This window comes from Dermacentor albipictus, chromosome 1, assembly GCF_038994185.2.
Source record: "Dermacentor albipictus isolate Rhodes 1998 colony chromosome 1, USDA_Dalb.pri_finalv2, whole genome shotgun sequence".
In the NCBI taxonomy this organism is placed as follows: domain Eukaryota; kingdom Metazoa; phylum Arthropoda; class Arachnida; order Ixodida; family Ixodidae; genus Dermacentor; species Dermacentor albipictus.
Genome location: NC_091821.1, coordinates 40691066 through 40713997, shown reverse-complemented (window position 1 = coordinate 40713997; position 22932 = coordinate 40691066). Strand labels below are relative to the sequence as shown.

The window sequence follows — 22932 nt, the reverse complement described above, 5'->3', positions numbered from 1 at the left end:
GGGAAGAGATAGCAGCGACTGACTGATGCCGCTGACGCCGATAGTGAGTCAACCCCAGCTGCGGAGTTGGTTTCAGGGACAACGCCGCCGATGCCGACACAAACAATATGATACCCTCGCTTCCGCAGCGCTAAGAACCAGGTCTAGCCGTGGGAAGGTGGTCACGTATTCGTCGACGTGCCGGGGCCTACGTGAAATAACCGGCGCGTCGGCAACTGAAGAGCACCCTATCCGCCACACAAGAACAGGGGGGGGGGACCCTTTCCTCCTCTTTCTGCATGGCGGCGACAGTGTTCTATGCAGTCACGTTATCTTGACTCTCTAGCGGCGTCAGCGGCATCCAGCGGTATCAGTCGATCGCTGCTAGCGCTGGGGGGATGAAAGGGGGGCGGAGCTGGTTACGAGGCCGACGAAAACGCCGACGAAGACGCGAAACCCAGGAACGGACGCCAAATAGCTGCGCTCTAACAATAGAAAAAAGGGGGAAAAAAGGAACATGACAGGTGATTTGAACACATGACCCTTGGATGTTGCCCAGAAAGATAGCTCAGTTGGTTGGTTCGTCAGTCCCCAGGTTACTTTCAAGCGCCATAGCTCCTGCTCCGAGCCTCATACTTACGTGGAGCGAAACTGATGTTGTCCGCGACAGTCGAGTGGTTGGAAGGCACAATTTCTTAGGAAAAAAAGGGGGGGGGAAGATGAGGGGGGAAATATGTGCTAATAGGACCCTAATAGGACTACTTTCGAAAGAAAAAAAAAAAAGAAAGGAAACGGCCCAGAGGGCTATACTACGAGAGCTATGACTGATAATTTTCTATGTATATATGTATCCATCTCATCTATGGGATCGCATGCGCGCGTTGTTGCTTTGTCTCTAAGAATCAAGGAGAGGAAAGCAAAATTGCAGCGCCGTGGTTTTAAAGCGCACCCGTGGTAGAGAAACGGAAGGCGATATAAGCGTGCGTGGCTATGATACGCACACGAAAAACTGCCTCAAAATAGTTCGACTTGAGGGAAATCTTCGTTAACAAACGATAGCACAGCAATCAGCATTCGAATATAATTATAGCCCTAATAATATTTGTAAATATTCATCTCATCTATGGGATCTAATGCGCGCGCTGTTGCTTTGTCTCTGCGTGTAGTAGTTAAAAGAGCCAGTTTAAGGCGATATAAGCGTGCGTGGCCATGATACGCACACGACAAACTTCCTTAATATATTTAGACTTGAGGGGAAAGCTTTGGTAACAAGCTATAACACGGCAATCAGCACTCGAATACGACGAGAGAAATTATTGAGACATTGAAAATTCCCTTGAAATAAATATGGTTTGCGAGACAAATGCCTGTAAGTATTGAACCTCTTAAGAGATGAGGGGGGGAAATATGAGCTCACCGAGAAGGCATCGTCAGCACGGGACCACCTCCAGGCATCTTTCTGAGATGTGGGGAAACTTCGCGGCCGGAACGAAGCAATGAACCCTCAAATATGGCAATATAGGGAAAATACATAGTGTATATATATATATATATATATATATATATATATATATATATATATATGTGTGTGTGTGTGTTTAGAGCCAAGCCATAGATCAGTGACTCTTGCAACATGGCCACACTTAAAACGCGGAATGCTGCCTGATTTACTTTCGTGGCACGGAAAGTTCCCTGATGTTAGGATGTTAATTCTGTTGCGGAGTGGTGTGCTTCAAATTTCTTGCCCATTACTTCAACTAAGACACTTGTTTCCTTTAATCGCAAAATGTGCCCGTTACTATACGAACACTCACTTGACGGAATTCCTTTGAAAAGTGCGAGTTGTACGCGTGACTTAGGAATATTGGTTCACTCCCGGCTAACTTTCATGGTTAGTATATCACGGGTAATGTATCTTGCAGGAAGTTAGGCCTCATATCAAGGATACCTAAAAAGTTTACGAGTGTGAACTGCGTTATTCCCTTGTATTCTTCTTTTGTCAATTCGAAGTTGGAGTTTAGTTCTGTTGTATCGAACGGTATTAATTTCACCAGTGTTGCAAAAATTGAATGTGCTCGGCGACTTTTCCATTCGTATCCTGTACGATCGATTTCTCGGACGCAGTGTATTTTATGCCTATGAGCGCGTACGGTGCATGGTTATTATTAGAGCCCCTAGAATTAAGGCAGAAATACCGTGAGTGCCTATTTTTGTATAAACTAATTCCCAACCACTTCTGTCCGCGGTTACTGCCAGCTGTAAGGTTCTGCGTGCCTCGCCCTAACTTGCGTAATCTTAGCATTTTCTACGTGAATTGCTCTTGCACCTCTAACGTTATAACACGCCTTGTAACACAACAAAATAACTTGCATGTTAATCTTGATATATTCAGTTCTACTACTTGCTAATTATCTGACTTCTGCCTCTGAATAATTCAGTCCTTTTTTTTTCCCTTTGTACCACAGTTCTTCGAGATATTCTGTTTTGTTTTTCGGTTTTATGTTCTTTATGTAACACAAGTGCACCAATATGAAGGCGTAAAGCTGTTCTTGGGCACCTTAAGAAAAAAAAAGAATAATCAAGAAGCTTTGGACAATGTATAACGCCATGGACCGCCTTATAGAGGAATGGAAGGTCTGCTTTAATATTGCTTGATTTTAGAGGTGTGAGTTGAGGTATATTTGAGACGGCTGTACTATGGTCGCTTCCACGGCAAAAGCGGTGCTTGAATATTGATATCAATTTATTCTGGGCGCGTTCGATGAGGTTAGAATTAGATTTGCACGTTACACTACAAACTACGGAGGCATACTCTAGTAGTGAAAGACACAGAATAAAATACAAATTCAGAAAGGAAACAGGCGAATGGAAGTCATGCGATACACGAAAACAATACCAAGAGCGCAAAAGGCACGTTGTTTTGAATATTTAGCGTGTGAAGAGAAGCTTAGCGTTTTGTCGAAATACACACGAAGATCTTTCATTCCATTGACCTTGGGCAATGGAGACTCCGAAAGGGCACATGAGACCTGCAAATGGTTTGTTTTCCGCGTATAACTTATTGTCATTGTTTTGGTAGTATTTAAGAGTAACTTAGTGTCTCTGTACCAGCGTGAAAGTGGAGAAATGCATTTGTGGAGGTCAATGCAGTCGTGAAGACTGTTGACAGTCTTAACTACCTTTAAAGGGACCCTGGAGCAATTTTGACGATTTTGCATGTACAAACTTATTGATTCGTTAGAGTAGGTCATTCTGATCATTAATTGACGCATACAAGTGCTCCGCGGTAAGCATGTAATTTATTATAAGGTTTTAAAAATGTACATCACTGCCGATCGCAGCACATCACTCGGCTTATTTTTAGTCGCCCCTAACCATTTGACATATAAATTGGCCTAGTGCATGTAGGAAGGAAGAAAGTCAGGAGAACTCAGGAGAGGCCCTCCCCCCTCCTCAGATAGGAGAAAAGTGTGGAGGAAGTGATGTATACTTTCTCCTTTCTTTTTCGCCTTTTCTTTCTTTTTCTGTAGAGGCCATCTTTTCGGGCCCCAGTGGCGGCTTTGTTATGGTTGTGCGCGCTCAAGTGTGTTGCTCCGTAGGTTTCGTACCGTGGCAAAGGCGCTCGGTTAGTCTACATGTTTTGTTGCGCTGTGTTATCTGAACCATGCTCTCCCAGATGTTGTTGTGGTCAGGTGAGACAGGAGGAGCTAAAGCTCGTGAAATGAAAGCGCATGCAGCGGTGTACGCACTGTGTACCGCGCCACGGCAGTGGCAACGGGCGAAGGAATATCCACGGGAAATTTTTCCATCTTGGGCGGAATCACGCTAGCGTGCTATCGCAGGCCGAAACCGATGCGTTTCAGAATCTGTAAAATGAACGCCTTGCAGGTCAGTGATCGCTGCTTTTGGAAGTTGGATTGCGCATCATTTTGACAAGACAAACAAAGAAAAACACGCTTTTATTATCAGATTTTATTCCTTAGGCAACATAACAAGCATGCGCATGTCTTTGTGTTACATTAAAAAAAACTGTCGGGCCTACTATCGGTCCTTGTGGCATGGACATACTCAGGAATTCTGGACTTGCTTCACCATCCTGTGGAATTTCACGGTAATGCACATGCGAAACTGAATCGGCAAAATTTTAAACAATTTGATTTCTGTCTAATAGCCGAGTATCAACAAGCTTCAACTGTATGCGCCAAGAGGCTAGTCCTTTGTAAAAACATATGAATTTATGGCACTTAGTGGGAACATTGGTGGGGCGTTAAAGCAGTATTTTGGTCGGGGATGGGTGGTTATGTCGTACGACAGGAGAAAAGGGCTTTGCAATTTCTCAGCAGAGGGTACATAGACTTGAAGAAGTGCGAAATTTAAACCGTAAAGCGATTTATTACAGCTGGAGTTTTGAACGGTAATTGCAGAGCGAGTGTGATTCAGTCTGCTTGCATGCGTATGTTTTTGTGAGGCAACAGGGAAGGAGAGGAAGTGTATATGGGTGTACGTTCAGCGTCAAATGAAATGTGAACAGCGGAGCGCGTGGGCGAAGCATAAGTGAAGGTGTACCTTCACTTATACCTATATACCTAGTGTATACTAGTATACTATATAGTATACCTAGTGCGCGCCATCCAGTCATCACCATTGACAGGCATGCACTTCCGCTTTGGACGCACAGCGCAATCCACCTATAGTGAGATGTTTTAGCTTCCGTTCCGGTTCTTACATTTGAAAGGGAGAAAATAAAAATAAAAAAGAAGAGAAGCTAAAGTTTCCAGTTTACGGCGAGTATTGTCGCACAGTTCGCCGAAACCATAAGTGCAACGGCGCGAACAGCGGTGTGCGTTGTGCAGTTTGCACCGTCGTCGCTGCAGGCGCGAGTCCGTGCCCTGACGTCACGCGAGCGGTGCTCGCAGCGCCGCTCGTGTTCGTTCTCGGGGCTAATAGCACTTAACCGCAATAACTTCGCTTCACGTAAACTCCAACAGATGCATTGGAAATGAATATTTTTGCGTAGTTTGATTTACGTTCAACTGCTTTGTACGCTATAATTATTTTTTCAGAGTGGTCAATAGCTGTCATTTAAACTACAATACCGGATGAACTACATATACGTAAACCGCAGACGGAGTACTGCGATCTAATGGACTGCATCGTAAGCTGAAGCCTTTGTGGAGCCGTGTTTAGGAAAGCATGAAAACGCTCGCGAGTTTGAAAGGAAATTTTTAGCATTAGCATCTACAAGAAGATCTAGCTAATAGCTTTTTATGGGAAGTCAGCTACCAAAACCGCGTAAAATTATGCAGAAGAATTTAGCTAATTTTGACTCTTTCATCCAAGATTTTAAATTTTCTTGTCATTTCATGTTTCCGTAATCTATTGACGCATGGTTGAATAATCGCTTTATTAAAAGGGTGCAGCGTAAACTTTTTTTCTTTCTTCTTTCCCTTCTCAGTTCATCCATATGAAGCACCAAGGGACTGCGAATTTCCAGAGAGAGCGAATCGCTTCCATGCGCACAATGCCCACGTGCGCATACTAGTCGGAAATAGAGTCCCTCACGGAACTCAACTGAGATTTCATTGCGAACCTGTCGGGGAAGTGCTTCTTCAAGGATCACCCATTTCCCGATGCCGTGATGGCCAGTGGACTCCAGAAGTGCCTTACTGTTTCGGCAGAGAATCCCAATTTTGGAATGGCATTTCCATGCGCTTCTTAACGGAGAGCTACACAGTTCCTGGCGGCGTAGTGTACTTGCAACCCAATTCAGACGTGGTGTTGGATTGTTGGAGCAGCGTGCCTGTAGAAATCCGGCTGAACACGATCGAGAAGGCGTACATTGGTAAGTATCTTTTTTACATGCTATCAGGAGGTGTTTGCGCACAAATACAGCGCCCGCTACTCCTTGGCTTCTAAGTATGTGGCACCTACGACATGCAGTTACAATGCACAACACATAGCAATAGACAACGTAGTAACAACAAATTTGTGTTATCACATACAAGTAAAAAAACACCTTCTTCATCGTGCATATCTTCTCACAAACCCCGTGTTTATCGGATAGAAGTTTTATAAACTGGTATAAAGTGCCTCAGACAGACTGGCTGACGTTTTGATAAGTGGACTTATCTTAGTCTAAGGCGACCTAATTATCCTTGGCGTGTTCGTTTTAACGGGTTAGTAGAGGGACGCCACATTGTATCGCTGTCGGTTGCGGCTGACAGCTAAAGCAGAAACTGGGAAGAAAATGAACACTGGCATTTCGCGTTTCTAAACATCATATAGTGGGAAGGACCGAGTTGGAAAACGTGGAGCGCGAGGCGGAGGCAGTAGCAAAAAATCTGCTGAACCAATTTCACCATCACTGTCGGCGGTAATGCCTTTATCATTCAATTAATATAGCGACACAACGTATTGGTACCATCGAAACGAGTTATGTATGATGTGTGCACTGACTAGGATTCCCCTTTCGTGCTTCCCTATGAGAACAATCGGCACCATTTATAGCCGCCACCGCGAAGACTGCGCTTGGTCCTCGAAATACATGGCGCCCGGTGGATTCGAACGCTGTTAAACGGGTCATGCGGCCACCGGGCTCCTCTCTCGCGCTTCCTTCTCAAGGCCGAGTCTCAAGGCCGAGTCGAAAGAGTTGGAGATGCAGGAGAGATCGTCTTGCTCTTTGCTTAGCACATTGTTGAAAGATGCGTCGCGAGTACCAGATGCACTTCGGCCACACTGCATCGCAGGGACCTTGGCAGCGGTTGACTGGAAAAGAATCCAGAAGCCTTCAATTCAGAGGGCGTGCCTCGCTGAAGCAATCAGTGCACCCAAGCACAGGAAGGTGCTGTAGGCTTCACGCTGATCCAGGCTGCAATTGAGGGGCGAGTGAAAACAACCCAAGCGTGTGACATGGTTTAGCCAGAGTCCTTCCATGTTTTCTCTGGTCACGAAACTGCCGCCTCAGTTTCATATAGCGCCAGCGCCCGCCGCTAGAGGCGCAATCGTGCGTGAGAGGGCATGCGAACGCCGCTACCGCTGTGGTTGTGTGTGGGGCAGCCTCGGTATTCTAGCTTTCTCAACTTCCTCAACGATCGCTTTACTCTCACGTAACTATTTTTGACATTGAATATAATTAAATTACTGCCTGAGCGTGTCTTCTGCGATGATATGAGCGCACGGGACGAAAAAAAAAAGCCGCTCATAACATGGAGCTTGCGGCGGTCTCAGACCGAAAAAAATAAAGATCGGGAATTTTAAGAGCCAGAACCGCGATACGATTATGAGGCACGCCGTAGTGGGGACTCGGGATTAGTTTTGATCACCTAGGATCCTTTAAAATGCACCTAAATTTAAATAAACGGGTGTTTTGCATTTCGCCCCCGTCGAAATGCGTCCGCTGTACACGGCCGGGCGGTCTCGGTCCGGATTGCTTCGGTGGGCTCGGTCCAACGGTCCGGTCCAACGCTTCGGTGGGCTCCGCTTTTTAATATTGGCCTTAAATTAAACACCGCGCATTCGCAACAAAACGCCAGTGGTCCCACTTATCACCAGATGAGGAAGCGCCAACTCTCCGTTGCGCATAGCGCCAGATTGTTCGCCGAGCACAGCTGTTCAGTTTCTGTTAAACTGTGGCAGAGAGGGACTCTGTGGGCAGAATCTTATAACGAGATCAAAAGAATGAAATTGCTATTGCAAAGGGCTGCTACCGTAGAATACTTAATGACAAAGAAAAGGGAACTGAGCTGCTCCATGCGCTTAAGATTTCTTGCGAAGCGATGCCATTTCTGAATAAGATTTAGGTAGAATTAATTCAAGACGAACTTTGCTACTAAATGTCTTCGGTGCGGCTTTTAACAACGGATTAAGGCGAACCTGAAGTGTTAGGACCTGCACAGTTGAAACTAGCTGTAATTAGGCAATTGCCTTAGCAAGCAGTCGTTTAGAAGCGTCAGTAAGCCCAGCACTTATTCACGCTGCTCAACGAGCACAAGTAGCCACATCACAAATACAGTAATTTTTTTAAATGGCTTGTTAGAGATACCACCTTTCTACTTCTTCAGCTGTTACTTAACCATGCAAACAAAACTTGCTCAGCAAATCACAATACAAATGTAGCTAACAGTGTGCTAATAATCTTCTTCCTCATAGCAGCTTATAGACTTAAAAGTACATGCAATTGAAGAATTGTAGCCCACCAATAGCCAAGACTAAAGGACAATGGAAAATAAAACAATGCATATTATTCTGTTTTAACACTTGCATTTAAAGGAATTCTAATGCTTTACCTTTCATAGATGGTCGGGGTAAGGGCGCTATTGCTGTGAACTACTCTATCCTGGTATAACACAAATTGAGGTTGCAACAAAGCATAAAGCAAATGTGTTTTGTCATCAATGTTCTGATCAGATCTCACAACACCCTTATTCTCCTTCATCGTCAGCATCGCAATTTTTTGTAAGTGGTCACCTTTACACGATAGTCGTGATACCTACTGCGTCCCTTTAACTGGTACCGCTTCAACTGGTTGGTTTCCTACCACCCCCTGCTGGACATGAAGCTCGCCCCTTTGCTGTGACGATGTCCGAGGCGTCAAAGTGTTTCGCGCACACACGTGTATACTTCGATTCGAAATTAAAACCGCCACTTCCCTGCCGTGGTATGGCCCGCTTCCATTTCTCGCGCTGATCCTTGTTATTTGGTAAACAGAACAACGACACGTTTTCGGTCGTGCCCTTGTTGCTGGAACGGCACCCAGGCACGCAACACGTGTTCGGTATCGTTGTCCCACCCCACCACTTCAACCAAACAGCCCAACACTCCAAAAATAGCACAGCACACGCACAGAACGCACCCGATCAGTCAGCTCGCCTCGCACTGCGCACGCATTTCGGTACGCGAACGATGCCCTCTGTGGCACAGTGGCGCCGCGTCGCGGCACCTTTGGGCAGTATATTGACACGTGTATTTATATTTATCGGGCGACCACGTTTCGCCACTTAACAACTGTAATCGCACAGCGAGGGACGCGCCTGAATGTATCCGATGTTTCTGGAAAGTTATCGATGCTTCTACTCGGCTGTCTGTTGTCGCCGAACCTTGTGTTATCTGATTTCATCGCGTAACGTGAATGGTGTAGAACTTTGTGGAAGGCACGCGGGTCCGAACGATTAATCTGGAACATTCGACGACTACTGTATAAAAGCCGACGCACTGGACCCGCTGATCAGATTTTCGACGATCGCCGACTGTGTTCGCCGCTATCGTTGTGCTTTAAGTGTACCCTGTTTTGTGGGCACAGGTTCGCCCAATAAAAGCTAGTTTGTCTTTCACAGTACTGCTGCTGTGTTCTTTAACGTCACTACCACGTGACATCTGGTGGAGGTGCTGGGTAAGTCCGGTCATGAACGGTAATTCTTGCCGTGCAGATTCCAGTCGGCGTAATCAGGTGTCCACCAGCGGTCCGAATTTGAGGGCCTTCCCATGCAGTTTTAACTTTCTTCAAATGGGCGGCGATGTGTCCACTCGTGACGGAGTAATCAGCCCCTGTGTCGACTAAGGCAGTGACTGCGTGGCCGTCGAGAAGCACGTCGAGGTCGGTGGTTCTTTGTCTGGCATTGCAGTTAGGTCGTGGCGTCGGATCACGGCTGCGTCGTGTTGAACTGAAGTTGGAACGTCGCGTCGTCAATTCGTCGTTCGTCGGTGTAGTCTTGCCTTCCTGACTTCGTCGAGACGGCGGCGTGTCGTTGTTATGTCGTCGAGATCGTTTCGTCGTCGTCTTCGTCAGCGGCGGAGGATCTTCGTCAGTTCGACGAACAGCAACCGCACCTCCATCGGTTGCTGCTTTTAGTTTTCCGGATATGGGCTCGCTGACCGGCCCCGGGCTGGGCCAGTGTATGGTCGGCGCTGCGGCGACAGGTAGCGGCCTGGTGACGGCGAACGGGATGGTCGTCGAGGGTTCCACTGAGTGGCGGCGAGGTAGTCGGCGATATCGCGAGGGCGTTCACCTTGCTGCGGGCGCGGAGCGTTGACGGCGAAACCTCGCAGTCCCATCTCCCGGTATGGGCATCGTCGGTAGACGTGGCCGGCTTCGCCGCAGTGGTAGCAGAGCGGGCGGTGGTCGGGAGAGCGCCAAACGTCGGTCTTCCTTGGGTAGGTGCGCTGGGTGACAGGTGGGCGTGCTGGCGGCGGTGGCGGCGGACGACGGAATTGCGTCGCGACAGGGCCCTGGCGCGGTCGCGGCGGGGGTCCTTGACGACGTGCGACGGCGGCGTAGGTCATCGCTTCTGGCTGGGGCTGCGGTAATTCAGGTTGCACCTCAGGGGCTCCCAGTGATCGCTGAACCTCATCTTTCACGATGTCAGCAATCGAGGCTACTTGAGGCTGCGACGAATTCAAGACCTTGCGGAGTTCTTCGCGCACAATGGCCCTTATGGTCTCTTGGAGATCAACGGAGCCCAGCGCTTGGACGGCGCACTGAGGCGTGAGCACTTGGCGGTTATATTGCCTAGTGCGCATTTCTAACGTTTTCTCAATCGTCGTAGCCTCTGTCACGAACTCGGCTACGGTCTTCGGTGGGTTTCGGATTAGTCCGGCGAAAAGTTCTGGCTTTACGCCTCGCATCAAGAAACGCACTTTTTTCTCTTCGGACATTTCCGGGTCGGCGTGCCGGAAGAGACGGGTCATCTCTTCTGTAAAGATAGCGATGGTCTCATTAGGTAGTTGGCCTCGGGTTTCCAGCAGAACTTCGGCCCTTTCTTTTCGGACAACGCTCGTGAACGTCCTCAGGAAGTTACTGCGGAACAGGTCCCATGTTGCTAGGGTGGACTCCCGGTTCTCGAACCAAGTCCTCGCGGCATCTTCCAAGGAGAAGTACACGTGTCGTAGCTTATCTTCAGAGGTCCAGCTATTGAAGGTCGAGATCCTTTCGAAGGTTTCCAGCCAGGTTTCAGGATCCTCCGACGTAGCTCCACGGAAGGTAGGGGGCTCTCTGGGTCGTTGAAGTACGATGGGTGAGACTGGGGCAGCCATTGTGGTTGTCTTGGCCACAATCTTCTTGGTCTTCTCAGGCAGAAGTCCGTGCTCCGGGGGCAGCTGTTGTAGACGACGGCTTACTCGATGGTCCGTGACTACGTTGGTGCTCTCTTTACGGTCCGGGCTTGGATCACGGCTTGTCGGGGGCGTGCGGTACATGGACCAAAAGCACCTCCACCAGATGTCACCAGATCTCTTTGTAGCATCGGGACGATGCTTTTTAAGAGGGGGGTATTGACACGTGTATTTATATTTATCGGGCGACCACGTTTCGCCACTTAACAACTGTAATCGCACAGCGAGGGACGCGCCTGAATGTATCCGATGTTTCTGGAAAGTTATCGATGCTTCTACTCGGCTGTCTGTTGTCGCCGAACCTTGTGTTATCTGATTTCATCGCGTAACGTGAATGGTGTAGAACTTTGTGGAAGGCACGCGGGTCCGAACGATTAATCTGGAACATTCGACGACTACTGTATAAAAGCCGACGCACTGGACCCGCTGATCAGATTTTCGACGATCGCCGACTGTGTTCGCCGCTATCGTTGTGCTTTAAGTGTACCCTGTTTTGTGGGCACAGGTTCGCCCAATAAAAGCTAGTTTGTCTTTCACAGTACTGCTGCTGTGTTCTTTAACGTCACTACCACGTGACAATATGAACCTCTCCCATAGCGTGACGGCGGAGTTTCGTGACCAGAAACACATGGAAAGACTCTGGTTTAGCTTACAGTGAGCACACTTGGAGTGCAGTAGTCGGGTAAACATTTTGTAAAAATAACTCGCAGACGAACAGAGCACCCGGAACGTACGTTCTCTGATTTCGTGAACCTTGTAGAGCGTGATTTGTTGCTTCAGTGAAGGGCATAATCTAACGGATCGAGGTACCTACACAAAGACTAAGGCCAGGGAATGTTTCACTTGTGCGAACATGCATTTTGACAATTGCTTACGGGCGGCCAGTGGCCTTAACGGCATTTTAAGCTGCGCGAGGAAAACAGGAGATGAATAGGAACAGATGCATACACAGAGCGCAGAAAAAAAAAATACTGAATCTATGAACCGACCATAGCCAACGTGCCCTACTTCAGTCCTCTGTGGCCCATTTTATGTTTTCGCTTGTTTTGGTCTCTTTCTTTCATTCTTTCTTCTTTTGCGTTTTGGAAGCTGTTAGTGTACATCTCTGTTAATATATCTGCATTCAATAAGTCAGTAAATTCTGAAAATTGCAAACAGAGGGTATATGGAGCGTAGCTCTAGTCTGAATATTTATGTCCCTGTTCGGCACGATTTACATAATTTCTGAGAACAGATGAAACCTTTTAGAAATTTACCTGTACATCAGCTTCCGTTAATTCTGTTGACTCGCTCATTGAATATATTACATGAATTCTAAAGTTTGACGAAAACTCGTCTGTCGAGGAAAGAACATGGCTGAATAAACGTACACTCTGCAACTGAAAAAATTCAAAACACAGATTGACGTTTCGGCGCCCAATACGGGTGCCTTGTTCACAATGAGCGAATGCATGGTGGTCTTTATTATATACGCGTCGGAAGACGTAATGCGCTTGCGTACAGCTCAGGGAGGGGTCCCCGTGTCCGTTTTATCGTGTTAGTAGTAGATTGTATGCAGAATGATTCAAGGAGCAATCGGGATGATACTTTTTTCTCTATTTCGATGATAGAAGCCGAATTCCAGTTAATACTATGTCCAGTCTTTTCGTGATGCTCTGTCAGGGCGCTGGAGACCGTGTGCCCTTTGGCAGCAGTAGGTACGCTCTTGCTTTGGGCTGGGACACACTGCTAGCTGTCTGGCTTTTGAAACTATCACTGGTGCATGATTTCTTTCTTGATTTCTCAGGGCTGTATTTCGGGAAAACGATTTCCTTGCCGTTCTATTTGTTTCTCATTAATTATCTCGCTAAATGGCCGATAACTGAAATAGTGGAGGCGCGTCTTCGTGCAAGCCAATGGCGAATGGCAAAATAAAATAGAAACTGAAAAGAACTGCTACAAATGTGCGGCCTCTGAAGTTGTGTCTTGTAAAGATTATTTTCCATCGCTTTTATCCATTTATTATGATGCACCTCTCCAAGTGGCCGATCGAGACGAGAGGGGGCTAGCGGCCTTGAATATATTATCACGTACGCGTGTTCTCTGTGAGCAGTAAGTACCGTATTGTCCGGTGTATAAGACGCGGTTTTTTTCCAAAAAGCTTGCTGGTGCGTCCTATACAAGGGTGCGTCTTATATGCGAATTTTTCGTTTTTTTTTTTTTGCGGGTTCAGAAATTACTCAGGTTCATGCTCAAGCTTTTTTCACTGAAAAAATATCACTACCAATGATGCGGTAGTAGCACGGTTAATACTTCAATACGGGGACCGCCGTGCGCAACTTTTTTTAGGTGAACTTTATCATGAAACGGCGGGGATGACGACTTCCAGAATCGCAAACACGCGGTCGTTTCGGAGGCGCAAGCAAAAGTAATGTGAAATTCCCAAAGATGGCGACAGTAGCGCTTCTCGACATGGTCAAGACAAGCCAAGCCGGCGTTCTTTTTTAGTCATTCTTTGCAACTTCGCAACCGTGTACGTATTACGTCTGTGTTGGTGACTTCGGCGTGTGTTTTCCACTACCTACACCTGTCGTGCGCAGTCTTACTACAGTATGCCACCGAAGTTGCGCAAGAGCTACACCGCGAAGTTCAAATTATCGCTTCTTACAGCGAAGTTGCGAAGTGGGTCCATGAGGCCTGGAGTTAGAGTGGCAACCATAACTGCAGGGTTCCGGAAGGCTGGCCTGCTAGCTTCATCGCCAACCGAGCACGACGACAATCAGACCAGCGGTTCTGAGTATGAAGAGAATGCTTCAGCCGCGTTGCCTCCAGAAATGGGCGAGCTTTTTGAGAGCGCATCCGAAGATGAAGACTTCGATGGTTTTAAGTAAAAATAAAATGTTGTTATGGACATATGGGAGAGTTCTTTCGACGTATTTTTCTTTCTTTTTTGCTAAAACGTGGGCGGGTATAGCGTGAGTGTTGCCCTTTGCGATCACTTAGGGTTGCTTAAGAGCTTCTCACAGGCCGCCGCGGTGGCTCAGTGGTTATGGTGCTCGACTGCTGACCCAAACGACGCGGGTTCAATCCCGGCCGCGGCGGCTAGAATTTCTTTGATGGAGAAATTCTTGAGGCCCGTGTACTGTGCGATGTCAGTGGTCGACATTTCCGGGGCTTTTCACTACGGCGTCTCTCATAGCCTGAGTCGCTTTGGAACGTTAAACCCCATAAACCAAGAACTTCTCACAGATAGGTGGGTAGGATAACTTTATTTAGCTCTACGGAGCTTTTATGCGATCAGATGAGTCCACCCATGGTTCATTTCGCGATGGTCGATCAAGCGTGTTTAATTAACCCTGACTAGCCTAAGTGGGTAAATTGGGGTGCGTCTTATATACCAACTTTTTCAATGAGAGCCTTCATATATGGCGAGTGCGTCTTATACAAGGGTGCGTCTTATACACCGGAAAATACGGTACACGCTTGCCGTTGGCTACTATAGCTTCAACATATATTCTGCTATCTACCAAACAAAACTCGATGTGCGTGGCATGACTTTCTTTTACTGACCTGCGTGTGCTCACTAAAACCAATTATTTTCAGAGAGAACACGCTCGGGAAGGACATACATTGTGAGAGCAAAGTTCAGACTCGGAAACGGCGAACAGACAGTTGTTAGATGTGAGAAATCCTACGAGAGGACATCCTTCCGGTCAATCCCCGTGCGTGGTCACCGTAAGTATACTGATGTCGTTTTACACCTTGCTTAGCCATCAAAGCCAAACACGGCAATTTAACCGGATGATGTGTTGCCAGCTTCATAACCGACATTGTAAAAACCCATACTCAAGCGATAATATATAAAGTTAACGTAGCAGCGTATAATACATTGAGTGGACTTTGCTAGCGACAAAATTGTATTAACGTGTAAGATAACGTTGTAAGTCGCGCAATGGTAAAGTTACCTTTTTTTTAAAGATCTTTGATAATGACGCGGTTTTGTAAATGATCTGTCGAAATATTCGCGACTTGCTGAGTTTCTTCTTTCATACTTGCAGCTTTAACAATAGAGCACATTTTAGACGGGAGAGCCGTACAGACACCAGACACGCGCTAGCTATCAACTGAAGTTTATTAGAGGCGCAACACGTACATATACTGGGTGATAATTTATAAGTTTTAGAGAATTATTAAAAATTGTCCGTTGCAGACAACATTATTCTAGTCCTAGAGCTGTATTATTCAGACAGGCGGACATTACGTCAATAGAGATGGAAACACATATCAGAAATCACCGATTAACTTCTTAATTAATGGCTTTATGGTACATACCACAATTTACGAATTGCAGCTCGTTGGTTTGCAAGGCGTATCCAGTTAAGAAGTCAATTAGCGAATTTTTCTTTGTTATCCAAATATGTGTTTCAATTTGTGGCGTTAGTATTGTCGGCCTCTTCGAATAATGCAGCTGAAGGACAACAATTATGCTATCTACCACAGTTTATTTCTCGAGATTCCGTAAAACATAAAATATGATCACCCCGTAAAGAAACAGGCAACGTGCCAGACGGCACAGCGCATGAGGCCACCAATATGGTTGTCCTCTTGCAAAACCACCTGAAGGAAACAAAAAGAAGTCATGGCATTTTTTTGGACAACATTTGTTCAAGAGAGTACGTATTTGGGCTGGTTGGTTCATGATTACGAGCAATAAAAACAGCGCTAAACGACGGGACGAGTGAAGGGACACAGAAAACGGCGCTGACTAACAACCAAAGTGTGGCACAAAAACCTTTGCAGGAACACTCCCAATTGTCGTTGCCAGGTTCCACGCTCAGAAACAATGGCCCGAAATGGGCACAGTTGGAACAATTGGGAGTGTTCCTGCAAAGGTTTTTGTGCCTCCTCGACATTGATGACCCCGTCCTCATAAAGACGCCAGGTACTGTCTCCACCTTCCTCCGTGAGGAATGTCCAGAGGCTGTCCGAGCCTTTTCCGTGGACATCAAGGACTTGTACTACTCCTTGCCTCAAGATGATGTATGCATTGAAGTCGGCCATTGCATAGACAAATATGGCATTCTTAGGTTTCAGAATGCATGTGGTATCAACGTCGACAAGTTTTTAGAGCTTTTAAGGTTTTATATGCTTTCCACTTTCGTTTCAATGGAGGATAAGATTTTTATACAGAAGAAAGGTGTGTGCATCGGTTCATGTATAGCCCCTGTTCTTAGTGACATTTTATTAGCCAGCTATGACCGCAATCTTGTAACTAAGCTCAGCCAGATAAGCACTGTAAATGTGATGCGATACGTCGATGACTTTCTAATTTTTTACAATACTAACGCCACTGACGCGCAGCCTGCTGCTGCTATAATATTTGACTTGTTCCGCACAGCTCTAGATTCTTTCGAATTGACCACGGAGCATCCGTCAGACAACAAGCTCCGTTTCTGAGACTTGGAGCTAACGTTCTCAAGCAATCATGTATGTTGGGGTTACGCTCCTAGGTCTCGTAAGCACCTTCTTCCATTTTCGTCCGCGCACTCAAAGATAGTCAAGCGCGGTATAGCAAGTTCCTGCATGAAGGCGGCCCTCATCCGGTCATGTGACCACCAAGGGGATGTAAGCTTCGAAAAGCAAGTAGCCAGACTGAAGCTCGCAGGGTTCTCTGTACCACTTTTGACCAGCATCGCTGAAAGCCTCGTAGCGAATCTTAAAGGAAAGCAGTCGGCAGCTGCTCTGTCCGAGAATCGCTCACGGCAAGTGGTTGCGGTAATACCATATGTTCACCAGGTTGCGCACAACCTCAAAAAGGTTGTCAGTAGGGCAGGCGTCAGGTTGCTGTTTACTGCCAAAAATAAGTTAGGTAGCCTGTGCCACCAAGTCAATAGGGTAAGCTATAACAACAAAAAAAGTTGTAAAAAACAGCACAGACAGAGGTTTGTTGCTGACTGTTGTGGCTGTGTGGTTTACAAGATCCCTCTTTCATGCAAGCGTTTTTATATCGGCCAAACGGGGCGTTGCATCAACGACCGCATGCGCGAGCACTTCAACAAATTTCAAAAACGGGCAAAAGATAGTCAGTTGTGCAATGAATGCGGTTGCAAGCCATCCTTCGAAGGTGTAACCTATCTGTCAAAATATCGTGATGACCGCGCACGCCTTATATCCGAAGCCTTCCACATTCACGTTAGTGGTGATGCATGTGTAAGCCTCCCGTCCATTTCTCTCCTTCCAAAGGAGATTGCCTTCTTATCACATTAATTGCATTCCCCCTGCGCATGCCCTATGCTGTAGATTCCGTGGTTTCAGATAACGGCGGAGCATATATATGCTGACTGACGGAATAAACACACTTTGGTTGTTAGTCAGCGCCGTTGTCTGTGTCCCTTCACTCGTCCCGTCGTTTAGCGCTGTTTTTATTGCTCGTAAACATTTGTTCATTTCTGCGCAAGAATTCACATGTGTCACTTATGCACACCTTCTTCTTGTTTGTGATGTGAAACGCTTCCATTAGCTCTCGCGAAAGCTTGTTTTCATTCTTATCCAGAATTTGAATGCAATAGAAAGCAAAGGCTCACCATGGAATCGGCATTCGTATTTGCAAAAAGATGTTACGCCGCTTTAACCGTAAGGACAGGTAGCAACCACTCGTGTGTTGGACGTATTAACGAAGGTAACCGGCCATCAACAGACAGTTCGCCGGAACTAAAGCTGTGTAAATTCGGCCTCTGATTCGCCAGTTAATTAACAAATAGCAGGCATTGCGTTTTCTTGTTTTGGCTTTCTTTCCTTACTTTTTAGATGCAGAGTGAGGTCAAGAACAGATTGTATTCGCCTCGGAAAGTGACAGTGAAGGATGTATGGGCGATTATTCAGCGGTCTGATTCTGTTTAATCTACAATCCGGACATGTGCTGAACAGCTGGTTCACGTAACAACAGTTGTGTTCAAACGTGGCTAGGCAAAATTTTGGGAATGGCATTAAACGTAACACCAGCTGTTTTAAACGGATAATTCAGGCTTCATCGATTGAAAAAAAAAATGATACCTTCGACCCACTCTCTGCTCCTTTTATTCGCATAAGCAGCATTACGATTACAATTCCCTAGAGTATTTACCGGACGTATATATGTCATTGAGCAAAAGAAAAACATAAAGAAAAACAAATGATGACAGCTGTTAGTGGTTAAGTGACCCCCATAAACTGCGGCATTGACACCTTCGTTATTGAGTTATGCTTCTGGGCAGCTTATTTGAGGTTTTACTTTTTTGGGCAACTGCATGCTTCCTGTTTTGCTTCCTGCTGAGTGGAAGGCCTGTTCACGTTTCGATATGCGTCGCCAAATCAATTGGTTGATTTGGCCCACATTTGGCCCAGAAGGGCCAAATGTGGTAATATCTCTATTTAAACTAACAGGTAAGTGAATTTACCTGTTAGAGAAAGATCTGACCAAGACTGCTCGGTTCACAAATCTTACTGGTAGAATATGTAGACTTTAGATAACTCACTGTATGTTATGTACAAAATTTCTACTGTGAAATTGGCACACTATGCTGTGGCAGTAAGTTTGACCAGGAGTTGGGTGTTGTGGATTTGTATGGTGCATTACTATGATGTCCCAGCCTAGATATTAAGCGAGGGACGCTTTGTTTGAAGTGCATATATAACTTGCAGGCAGAGTTGAAATGTGAAAGCCGAGGGACAGAATAGAATTCCTACTTGCATTTCCATGCTCGTCTGTACGTGCGAAACCTCATAATGAGTGCCCTGTATCCACGCTTAAGAGGAAGCTTTAGCTGGGGCCCGACTCCGATGCCGTCTATTCAAACGCATGTAAAAAGGAGAAACGCTTTTCTGAGATAACCACTCGGTAGATATTGATAAAATTTGTTGCATTTTAGAGACAAAGTGAAATTCTAGTAGCTGTTACAAGCAGAAATTTGATGTAAAGCCTGAATTTTTTAAAATATCTTTTTCACAAATTTGCAGGTTTAAAACAACAGAATCCACAGATTTACAAAGTTGTTGCTCTGTACCAAGAACAGCTATCGCAGTTCTGTTAGCTACATCCTTTAAAGCATCCACAACGGACAAATCTGATATATCAATTTATTACTTAGGTGAATTTGTAACATTGTTTAGATAGGTTTTGAAATAGTCCTACTCACATATAATGCTGTACTTGAGCGCCATGTGTAATTCATCAGTTTTGTCTGCTTTAGATGTACTACTATATAGAATTGACAGATTTGTGATATCATATTTTATTGCAGAGTTAGAATTGTCAACTTGATAGTTTCGTTTCCTCAAAATCTGTGATTCTTCAAACATATTTATAAAAAAATGACTGCATAAATTGAAAATTCGCTCCCAACGGTCACTAGATTTTAACACTTTCTGTTAACTGCAACCATAGAGTTTCTCACTACATTACCTAGAGGGAAATCTGGCGCTGCTGCGCTGTGGTATGCATGGGAATGCCGTTATGTTGTGGATTCGGATTGGCATCGTTCTCGTAGAGACAGGACACCTTGAAGACGCGCTTGGCAAGTACCGTTCCGTCTGTCACAATGATTCATTTTCTTCTAGAACAGCACGCGAAAAGCTGTTTTAACTTTATTATTACGCGAAAACATGTTTTGTTTAACTATGAGAACTTGTTATTGTGTGTACGACTACATGTTACGTAAAAACTATCAGTGGGCCACTAAAGTTGGAGGACAGACGACAAGGTTCGCGCTCGCTTTGAAACAGTTGGTCGTCTGTTCTTGCTTTTCTTCGCTTGGTCATGCATCGTGGGTGAGTAAAGATGTAATATGCGTAAATGGAAACATTTTATGAAGATTTTACTTTGAGAACGCGTTATTTGCGTAGCCATATCCACGTTTTAGACGAAGCCTCTTACAACACCAGCCAACACGAGCCTCGCAGACACACATACCGTCATTCCCATGACGGCACGGTGCCCCCTTAAGAAACTCCCATAGACGGTGGCGCCAGATTACCCTCTAGGTGTTATAGTGAGAAACTCTATGACTGCAACAAACCTCATCAAATTTGCTGTTGTCGTTGCCGAGAAAAACGATTTCTCCTTTCTGACGTATTTAGTTAGGAGGCCCCGAGAGAAAGCTTCCTTTTCAGCATATTTAGAGGCGGAAGCCGCATTGCACTTTCGATATACACCAAAGAGATCTCCTGCTTTAAACCTTTACCTCACATGCCAAGAATATAAAAGATCTAATGGAAAAAAAGCAGGCAGATTCCACGCCTTGCGGGAATCGATGTTATGCGAAGCAGTGTGTGGGGAGCCTACCAAGCTAACGAAACGAGCATGAGGCCACCAAGACAGACAGACAGACAGACAGACAGACAGACAGACAGACAGACAGACAGACAGACGGACGGACGGACGGACGGACGGACGGACGGACGGACGGACGGACGGACGGACGGACGGACGGACCGACAGACAGACAGACAGACAGACAGACAGACAGACAGACAGACAGACAGACAGACAGACAGACAGACAGACAGACAGACAGACAGACAGACGGACGGACGGACGGACGGACCGACAGACAGACAGACGGACGGACGGACGGACGGACGGACGGACGGACGGACGGACGGACGGACGGACGGACGGACGGACGGACCGACAGACAGACAGACAGACAGACAGACAGACAGACAGACGGACGGACGGACGGACGGACGGACGGACGGACGGACGGACGGACGGACGGACGGACGGACGGACGGACTACACCAAAGAGATCTCCTGCTTTAAACCTTTACCTTACATGCCAAGAATATAGAAGATCTAATGAACAAAAAAGCAGGCAGATTCCACGCCTTGCGGGAATTTATGTTATGCGAAGCAGTGTGTGGGGGGCCTACCAAGTTAACGAAACGAGCATGAGGCCACCATGACAGACAGACGGACGGACGGACGGACGGACGCTGTCAAAGTAGAGAATGTTCGCCGAGAAATGCTTTGCATTTAAAACCTGCATCAGGAGAAATTGAGCTGATATACAGTGTCCGAACAGTGATGCAGCAAGAGTTTAAAATATGTAAATGGCACGTAGCTGGACAAAACCAAGGTAATGCTATTCGCCGTCGCTTGGATATACTTAATGTATTTTTTTGCATTCCGCCTAATTACCTAATTAGTCTTAGTCAACTAACCAACCTCTCAAATATTGTAATTAGATTAAAATTGTCAATGAGAAAATTGTAGAGGAACTTGAAAAACTATCCGTACAGCTTTCTGTTGCTCAATACGTGCTGCATAAAAGTTTTTTCCGAGCGTGAAAGTAGCACACGAATACACGCAGAGCGCTTCGAGCGGGCAGTCGCGCGCCAGTTTTGCGTGTATTCGCGTGCTTCTTTTACGCTAGGGAAAAACACTCTTATGCAGCACGTACTGAGCAAAAGAAAGCAGTATCGGAAGTTTTTCATGTTGCTTTACAGTTTTCTCGTTGACACTTTTGATCTAACGATATTATTTGACAAGTTGACTAATAATTAAGACTGATTATGTAATTAGGCAGAATGTAAAACGTAGCCCGAGTATCTCCAAGCGACAGCAACCAATATTACTTTGGCTCTGTCCAGCTACATGGTATTTACATATTTCTAAATCTTGGTGCATGGTAGTTGAGACACCCTGCCTACATAGCTCTAGCCTTTAAATTTACATTTTATTTACCTGCCAGCTTTATAGCGTCATTTGCAAAAATATCAACAGTGGGTGCCTGCGGGAAAATCACTGAACAGGAAAGAGAAAACCATTTAAGTGGTAGTAAAAGGAAATTAAGCCAGCTGTAAAAGATCGTAAGCAGCGTCTAGGGATCATACGGAAGCCAAACAGTTGGGATTACACAAAGAAGAGGCACTGCTTAGATGGAACAAGTAGCGCGAAAAGAAGACTAAAGATTCGGAAACATTAAATAACGGGTGCTGATGGTAACATCTTCGAAGGAGAAGACTAGTTGCAATACAGGACGGACATTATAAGTGATAACTTCGGCAAAAAAGATCCGTCAACAGAAAAGCCACAGAGCTCAACATTTTATGTAGAAAGCTTTTGCTGTAAAAAAGGTAGAATAAGATGTCCTCGATAACATGGCAGCAAGAAAACCAGATGAAATCCCGATTCAGCTAATCAAGAAGGTGGGTCCAAAGAGCAAGGCACAGCCGACTAGTGCCGTAGAACAAGTGAATGAAACAAAGGAAATTCCGACTAGGTGGCGTGACAGTAGGATGAACCTTATCCATAACTTATCTTAGTGCATAGAGATTTCAGTAGCTCAGAATAGACATTTACGGATCGCATTTCTAGATACTCAGCTTACGACAAGGATACAAGGAATTCCTATGGGATATTCTTACCGACGAGCACATAGATGGTGATTTCGTGGAGTTTGTTGACAGCGATATATATGGGCAAGCAAGTAAAAATCGTAGCGGAAGGCCACAAAGGCAAGGAAATTGTGGAAATTCTCCAAGGACATAAGCAAGGATGCCCTCTGCGTCCATTGTTTCACGCTTTATGTTAGGGGAAAGAAAGACGACTTCAAAACAGTGAATTAGGTTTGGATTTGTCTTACATCCGTAGTGCGCACAAGGTGCAACAGAGTGCCCCTGGTCTGATATATGCGGACGACATGGTGCTACTAGCGAACGATGCAGAGGTTTTAGACTTGCGAATACGTGTGACAATTCAGCGACATATCTTGAACTTTAGCACAAGGAAATGGGGGATTATGATATTTAATGGAGATATGAGCAGTCACGTGGTATAATTTCAACAGCAAGTGATACCCTTAGTCAAGTGATATAACTACCTCGGTT

At 45.8% G+C, this 22932-nt stretch overlaps 1 protein-coding gene and 1 long non-coding RNA gene across 3 annotated transcripts in view; one reads left to right on the top strand and one right to left on the bottom strand.

Moving 5' to 3' along the window:
• Window positions 1-22932, bottom strand: part of LOC139061125 (uncharacterized) — a 401615-nt gene that overhangs the window by 55536 nt on the left and 323147 nt on the right. The window lies entirely within an intron of this gene.
• LOC139061122 (locomotion-related protein Hikaru genki-like) overlaps window positions 1-22932 on the top strand; it is a 128413-nt gene that overhangs the window by 85526 nt on the left and 19955 nt on the right. For both annotated transcript variants that reach the window (XM_070540700.1, XM_070540709.1), the window contains 2 exons: window positions 5435-5821; window positions 14668-14799. In XM_070540700.1, the coding sequence (XP_070396801.1) occupies window positions 5435-5821; window positions 14668-14799 (519 nt within the window). The remainder of the gene's footprint in view (window positions 1-5434; window positions 5822-14667; window positions 14800-22932) is intronic.